The sequence below is a fragment of the Pararge aegeria genome, chromosome 1, assembly GCF_905163445.1.
Source record: "Pararge aegeria chromosome 1, ilParAegt1.1, whole genome shotgun sequence".
NCBI classification, from domain to species: Eukaryota; Metazoa; Arthropoda; class Insecta; order Lepidoptera; family Nymphalidae; genus Pararge; species Pararge aegeria.
The window spans coordinates 1,190,536-1,198,535 of record NC_053180.1 but is presented as its reverse complement, the minus strand read 5'-3'; the positions used below and the strand labels follow the sequence as shown (position 1 = coordinate 1,198,535).

The following is an 8,000-nucleotide window of genomic DNA, read 5'->3' as shown; positions in this document are numbered from 1 at the left end:
TTGATAGACTTCACAACCTTTTTTGAATGTTGTGTGGGAACTGTCAGTTATGCAGGTTTACTCGCGATGTTTCCCTTCACCGTCAAAGCAAGTTGTGTCTTAAATACCTTAAATTAAAAACGCACATAACTCTGAAATGTTAGAGGTGCGAGCCGGGAATCGAACTTATTATTTGTGATTGTACCTATCTAATAAAAATAAAACGGCTTAAGGGTAGTGTTCACAGTTTATTGTCTGTCAGCTGTGCCTACGCGTCGGCGATGGTGACCTCCACCTCGACGCCGGGCTCGATGTTGATGGACGTGATCTGCTTCACGATCTCGGACGGCGAGTGCAGGTCGATCACCCGCTTGTGAATGCGCATCTGGAACCGGTCCCACGTCTTGGACCCTTCACCGCAGGGGGTTTTTCTGGTTGTGATGCGCAGGATCTTGGTCGGCATGCGGACTGGGCCCTTGAATAGGAATGTTGAGAAATTTAACTTTAATTGGACAACTGAATAAAATTTAAAATAAAACAATTAAGTTATCCCAAGTCGTCATCATCATCATCATTTCAACCAATCGAGCGATATAGGTCTTTTGCCATAGGTCTTGCATAGGTCTTGCCTCCAGCGGCTCCCAGCGACTCGCCAGATGTCATCTCTCCACCTCGTTGGGGGCCGACTTACGCTGCGTTTACCGGTGCGGGGTCGCCATTCCAGCACCTTAAGACCCCAACGACTATCCGATCTCCGAGCTAAGTGCCCTGCACATTGCCACTTCAGCTTAGAGTGAGCTATGTCGGTAACTCAATTTATCCCAAGTAGGCTTATTTTATCAGCACTTTTTAAATGTCAAGTAAATATGTAGTGACCCTAACACTGGCTAAAAAAACAGATTCTATTGAGTAGAAGCTGGTAAGAAACTCAGCAGTTGCTCTTTTCCAACATCACATCAATAACAGGAGATTTTCTTCTTTTATCCCCTCATATTTTACAAAATAAATAGAGTTCTTAACTTCATATATTTAGGAATAGTTTTATAACTTGATGTACTAGTTTAGTTTTAGCTTAAGTCAAGCTATAATATTATCCTGAATATAATTTCTACCAAGAACACAAGATTGAAAGCAAAAAAAGAATTCTATTGAGAATAAGCACAGTAAAGGTTGGAAAGTATATATATACTTTGTTTCTACAAATTCGTCATTGCATCTTGACGTTTCAAAAGTGCTTATAAAGTAGGCCTACATGAAGTAAATGAATTTTGAATTTGAATTGGGTCTTAAATCAAGTATTTATGCGAATGGTTTATGCAGAGGGCATCCAAAGTCTGAAATGATCATATTGATGATGATTTTAACTACTACCTTACTATGTTTAGGTTACAATGTTACACTTACACAATTATACTTATATATCGCTATGTATTATTTAATGTATTCAATACTTATAATAATAGTAGATAAGTTTTGTAGCTTCCCTATGAGCACAGTACAGTAATAGAACCTGCACTCTGCACTTTGAAAAGCACTGATTTAGCACCGGAATGGTGAACACAAATGCTTATAACATTTTGTGCTTTCATCTAGGTGCTACGAACTAAAAGTCTACTACTACGTTATTTTAAGTACGCAAGTTGTGCAAGTTATCATTATTTTATTCTTAGTGTTAGTTTTAAGTTAACTATAGTGGTTATCACCATCATCTCACAATAATGGAAACATATATGTATACTCTGTGTTCTATTTCATAGTGATGGTACACCCACAGAAGAATTAGGTATTTACATGTATGCTTTTTATTTGTAAATTTAGCTTTTTATGTGAGTACTTGTTTGTTGAATAAATTGTTTATTCTATTTTGTTGTTATGGTTATTATACAAATATAAATAATAAAGTCAAGTTAAAGGAAAATTTAAAACCAAAGTTTGACTAGGCACTATTCTTCATCACGCAAAGTGTGGGGATCATGGTGTCATGCACAACAACAAACAGAATCTTTCACAAGGGTATCACTTTGACATAAAATGCCAAATTCTTCTGCGGATGTACATCACTGACTAAGAAATGTCTTACCCTAATCAATGCAGTGTCTTACCCAAAATGGTTGAGTAGAGCATTGATTGATTGATTGAGTGAGCAAGTGAAATGACAAAATGGCTAAAAGAAGTGCCAAGTTTTAAGTTTGTAAAATTACAGTAATATTGATGTTATTTTACAGCACATAAGACATATTTGCAGAGATTACAGATAAGTTTTAACCTCTTAGCAAATTATTTTCATTAATTTTTTTTAACATTATTGTCTATTTAGACCCTAGGTGGTTTTATCTACTATCACATTTTTGACACATTTCTTAGTGGTTGTAGTGGTTACTCCAATTAAGTGCAATTTGAAATTTTTATCACCCTACAGACAAAGACTCATGTCTTGCAGCAGCAATGCCAAGCAATTTAGCACTCCAGCTGGCATGGGCAGTAGATAATTATATCCCTGGGGAAATGATAAAAATTTGTATTCTCCCACAGCTATCAACTGTCAGAGAGTTGGCGCACATGATTTAATTATATCCAATTAATATGTATAATAATAAACAGGGTAAACTTCTCCTATTCCCTGTTCCCATGCTTTAGCAGGTGGAAACGTTAATTATATATACACTTACAGGGTAAGCAGATGATATAAAATGGAGAAAATCTCCAGTAAGAGTTATAAAATACTTAAGGATAGGCATTGTAAGAGTTATAAAAACCTTATCCTTAAGTATTTATAACTCATATTGGAGATTTTCTTCACATTGTATCATTTGCATACCCTGTGCATACCCTCTATGAACACCACTTCTTGTCAGGGGATATAGCCTGCAGTAGGATGCCATGTAGAAACCATAGAGTGGGTTGAAAGCTCTCATAACACTAAGAGGTTAGCCCGCAACAATATAACTGCATCATCACTTTCAACCAGGTGAGATTGCAGTAAAGGGCTTACTTGTAGTTTAATGCAAAAAAAAAAACAGTATACCCATAAACACTATAGGTTGCAGCTACTTAATCCATATCTTGTTATATTGCACCTTATATTTCTCTCTCTTTTTCGGTCAAAATTCAGAAACTGTGTTTCAGAACTATATATTTGTATATGTTATGCTTCTACTAAATTATTTTGTTCTCTATATATGAATGTGTGTCAAATTATTGATGTATATACCTTCACACGGAGCTTCTGCTTCTTTGCACCATTGATTAAGTCAGAGCAGACTTTTTCCAAAGAGCGTACATTGCGTGAGGTGAGTGTTATACGGATGCGGTGGATGGGAGAGACCTCTGCCTGGGGCTTCTCAATGTCTTTGCCTGACACTGCGGCGGCTGCCTGGAATGAGCAAACAATAATATTTAGTACTTCGTGAACTCAAATCAAATCACTTTAGTGGAAATAATTAATTGCTGATTTTTTTTTTTCAATTTTAATTGCTGTAATGTCACTTTAAGATGGAATATGCTGAGCTGTAGACCCTTTCTGTCTGGTTTTACAGACTGACAGTGTGTTTCAATGCAAATATGACTAAATGTATTTTATTATGAACTTTTTACAAATAATTAATTAATTAATTTTATGGTACACACTTATTACATAATTGCCCAAGTAGATGTCTCGTAATTTACTCACTTTCTAGATTTACATTAAGAGGTTGGTGTAGTGTATTTATGACACTGGAGGCATTTTTATAGAAACCTTAACGAATGAGGATCTTTAAATTGGAAAAAGTAATCATCAATGCTTAAATAAATTAGTTGCCCCCTAAGAAAGCACTTGAATTAGTAAAAAGTCGTAAAAAAATGTGCAACACGTGTGAACATAACCTGTACGTATAAACATTCGAAAAAATGTGTCAATATCAGTGTTTCTTAGAAATTATACTAACGATTACAAAAATAGCCTTAACTTACCATGTTTATGCGATTTCCCGGTCGAGATAAACAACTTTTCTAATAAAAATTGCTCAGCGCTGAACCGGAGAACAGCGTTCGCAAACTTCACTTTTTAAAGAGAAGGAGTTTGGCATAGACTTTTGAGGGATAGACCTTAGTGTTATGGTAGACAATAAAAATAGCAAGATATTTACAATAGACAGCAAGTTAAATGTTTGTATTCTCAATCTTTTGATCTTGTTATGATTTTATCTTAAATTCATTAATTTAAGATAAAGTCCTAACAAGATCTAAAAAGGATAAAATGTTATTTTATGTATAGACATAAATTTAACATATATTGTTACAAATATACACAGATTATATGGTGCAAATTAATTTATTCGTAAACGTTGAAATATCTGTACTAATATTATTAATAGAAACTAGATAAATCTAATGCGAAAGTTTTATTTTTTGGTTTGTTACCTATGATTTTGATGAAATTTGGCAGAGCTATCATGCGGTTTGCCGACAAAGGTCACTTTTATTCCCAGAATAACACGCGACCAGGGTTCCTGCAAGATTAATACTAATAACCTTTGTTACCCATGCACGGGTACGGGAAATCTTGATGAAATTTGATATACCGATACCTTAAAAATTCCAGGAAAACCAACCACAGTTAGAAGTAAAATAATTGTGAACGGACTGTGGTGTGGATATATAACAAACAAAGAGTTATGACTAACGGTGATACAAGATTCACATGATTGATTTACCCATATTTACATAAAAAAGCTCACTGTATTCAAACTCCCCTCCGCCCAGAATGAAGTTGCCGAGCCAACTTATTGTTTTTTATAACAACAAATATTTACTTAAATCGTACTGAGCATCTTTTAATACACCTAAAAAAAAATGTTGAACATGCTAACAATAGTTGACTAGTCTAATAAATCATTAATGGACTAGGTAATTAAAACGAAGCTATTTTTTTTTTTTTTTTTTTTTTAAGAATTAGTTTACAAGTGGAATGGATAGGTATAATAAAGATAAACGTTATAAATAATAGTTTTTTAAATAAGTATGAATACCATCAAATATAAACGAATTAAAACTAAATAACTACATTACATGAATTCTGTATGATAGTAGTCTTCATAGCTTAAACTAGCTTGTTTTTTTTCTTGTTTCTTTCTTATACATTGTTTAACATTAAACTTTTTACTTGTTTGTCGAACTTTCTGAAAAAAACAGGGAATAATTAAGTAATAAAATAATTCAAATAATTTGAAGAACTATAGAATTAATAAAATAACTTACTGTGAAGTTATTTGATCACCAGGCAAGTGGAAAGGGTTACAAATTGCGTCAGCGTATAAAGCATGAAGCCTGCGCAGAGCAGTCCTGACCTCGGCATCTCGTATGTTACTTCCACTTGGCGATGTCGAGCTTGTTACAAGTACAAGTTTAATTCTGGTATTAGTAACGTAGCCATATCTGAAAATAGTTTATGATTATGCAGAAAACTACAATGCAAATAAAATACCAGTTGTGAGGCGTTCAGTTGTAGAAATTTACTTCTAATGTTATTACGATTATTAATTGACCTAAATATATTACTTAGCTATTAAATTACATTTTATGAGTATCAGTTGAATACAGCAAACCAAGATAAAGGTCACGAAGATCAGTTCGCGCGGTGTTTGCACTGGAGTTGGTGTTGCTGGTATTCGTTGTCGATAGTCTCTCTTCTAACGCATCAAGAGCAGTGTGAACAAGCCACTGCCTCGATAGCTCATTGTCCGTACTAGTGTCATTGCCTATACCTCCGATGTATAGTGGAGAATTCTAAAAAAAGGACAACTCTTTAATCCTAAACAAAATTCAAACCAAACTATTGGCTTTTTACCCAGCTTGTTTCGAAAAATTGGAATCAGATTACCCCGAAACCCCGGTAGGTAAACTTTACTAACTTTATTATCTATAAACTCTATTGTTATTTTGACATATGACAGATAAAATTGACGTACTGTTAAATTTGTAATTTCTGGAAATGTACACAAAGAAAAGTCTAATTACTCGATTCTAATGAAAGTATTTGATAAATAAACAACAAAAGTGCTATCGCGCAGTGTTGTGAATAGAACTATATGTAAAATAAGTGAAAAACTTACATCTTTTCCAATAACAGCCACACAAACAGCCATTGCTTGCGAAATCGAAGCAGAAGTGAATCGAAACGTCAACATGACTTTGGATTTGCATTATTGGCGGCATTGTTTGAATTCGAGACCTAGATAATTATATGTTTTTAAATTACAATTATATGTCAAATCGCTATTTGTGCTAAACTGCGTTTAACGTGTGCCGTGTTATTCGTTCGATGATTTGTATGTGATACCAAAGAAAATTACGCAAATAAACATAAATGATAAAATACACTAACAGGTGATTTAGACTATTTTAGACGTAAGCAAATATCATAAACTATTTAACCTTGCTTTTCTCTCATATTTATGGAGAATCCGCCGAAAAAAACTATAACTATTTAAAATGGATCATCCCATGCCAATCATCTACGTGATGGCGGAAGGTGGTCGACAGCGACAACGGGTGGCGGAAGACCCTGGCGAGCTGATATACGAGGTGGACGAAAAAGGGCAATATGTAGTAGTTAAATCCATGGAATCGACGGCTAGTGCTTACCTTCGATTTACGAATAGGACTTCGCGGCCTGTCGACGTTTGGTGGAGAGATTTCCGAGGTGCGAAACGACACTACGTCAGACTGGAAGCTGGCACGTTCTTTGACATAAACTCTTTCATTTCTCACCCGTGGGAATTCACTGATGTGGTGACAAAGGAGAGCTGTGTGATCAACAATAAAACAATATTCCGACCGCCGAACAATATAGGAGGTATGTTGTATAGAACTAATTGGAATATCACAGTTCAAGTGAGGTGTCTACGAAAAACTGCCATGCTAGTCCTGGCTCAGCATCTCAATGGCTCGGAGGCTGTCCGTGCTCTTGGTTTGCCCAGAGTCTTAGCTGATGAGCTGGAATCCTTGGTCACAGTATTCCACAGGCCCCGAACACCTCCCCAGCGCGATTGACGCCAGATCATATTTACGATTGTTGTGATGGCTATATTTTTATATCTCCTATGGTGTTATTTCCACTACCTGGTCACTAAGGTATTTGCCAAACTTTTTAAGTGATTTATGTTCCATCGTCATTGTGCCATAATCAGAATGTCCACTGCATCATTATCCCCATTATACCTAGTTCTTAGGGGCTCACAGACTCATATTTATTCTAAATCAGCAAAATGAGTTCTACATGTGTAACTATCTCGAATATAATATTTTACTACAGTATCCAAGGCTTTGGTTCCCTATTTACTCATCAAGATAAACATTATTTTAACCAAATAAAAATTAGGCATACTACTGTCATAAGTTATGTCACAAATTTAATCTAATCATCGTACGAATCATAAGCTGCGCTTTAAACATATTTAAAACCATGTTGTAGCCTAAAGATTAAGAATAACCTGAAGAGGTTTTTTGTATTTTCTGTCAAAGCAGAGCCTGCCTTAAAACCCTGGATGTTCAATTGCCACTTTTACCTATTCACAGTCACAGATGTAGTTTTTAAGATTACTTAAAAATTTGAGGTCCAACACAAACATCCAGCACTATTTTCCTGCACAGTGGTGTTTATACACGTGGGAATGACTGAGAATATATTAGTTTATGTATATTTATTTAATGAAATTATATAAAGAACATGCACATTAGATATATAAATATAATTTATAATACAATAAGAAAGTAAGACTCTTTCACATGTAATTGTATCACTGTTGGTACTCTTTTGAAATGTTATTAATAATATTATCATTAAATTTATATTATAATACTTGTATATTAAGAAGTTATATTTTAACTAAATGCATTTATAATTTAATGTTGCACCTATAATCTTTCAGTCTAGAAAGTCCAGAAGAATTTCTGGGTGCTATACTAATATATCCTTAGGGATTGATTGCTAAAGATCGGCATATATCACAATCAATCCACTGCAATGTGTAACTTTTATG

The 8,000-nt window shown here is 34.6% G+C and overlaps 3 protein-coding genes across 3 annotated transcripts; 1 reads left to right on the top strand and 2 right to left on the bottom strand.

The window, feature by feature from the left end:
* Window positions 1–212: 212 nt before the first annotated feature.
* LOC120626101 (40S ribosomal protein S20) lies at window positions 213–4,081 on the bottom strand. Its single transcript, XM_039893398.1, has 3 exons — window positions 3,931–4,081; window positions 3,191–3,352; window positions 213–454 (listed from the first exon to the last, which is right to left on the bottom strand). Exons 1-3 carry the CDS (start codon window positions 3,931–3,933, stop codon window positions 248–250), a joined length of 372 nt encoding a protein of 123 aa, XP_039749332.1. The 5' UTR covers window positions 3,934–4,081; the 3' UTR covers window positions 213–247.
* A 1,003-nt stretch (window positions 4,082–5,084) lies between these two features.
* LOC120626636 (trafficking protein particle complex subunit 2-like protein) lies at window positions 5,085–6,122 on the bottom strand. The gene is made up of 4 exons (XM_039894255.1): window positions 6,072–6,122; window positions 5,534–5,745; window positions 5,218–5,394; window positions 5,085–5,138 (listed from the first exon to the last, which is right to left on the bottom strand). Exons 1-4 carry the CDS (start codon window positions 6,102–6,104, stop codon window positions 5,093–5,095), a joined length of 468 nt encoding a protein of 155 aa, XP_039750189.1. The 5' UTR covers window positions 6,105–6,122; the 3' UTR covers window positions 5,085–5,092.
* Window positions 5,944–7,684, top strand: LOC120626626 (von Hippel-Lindau tumor suppressor homolog). Its single transcript, XM_039894248.1, has one exon. It carries the CDS (start codon window positions 6,451–6,453, stop codon window positions 7,009–7,011), a length of 561 nt encoding a protein of 186 aa, XP_039750182.1. The 5' UTR covers window positions 5,944–6,450; the 3' UTR covers window positions 7,012–7,684.
* Window positions 7,685–8,000: the final 316 nt, after the last annotated feature.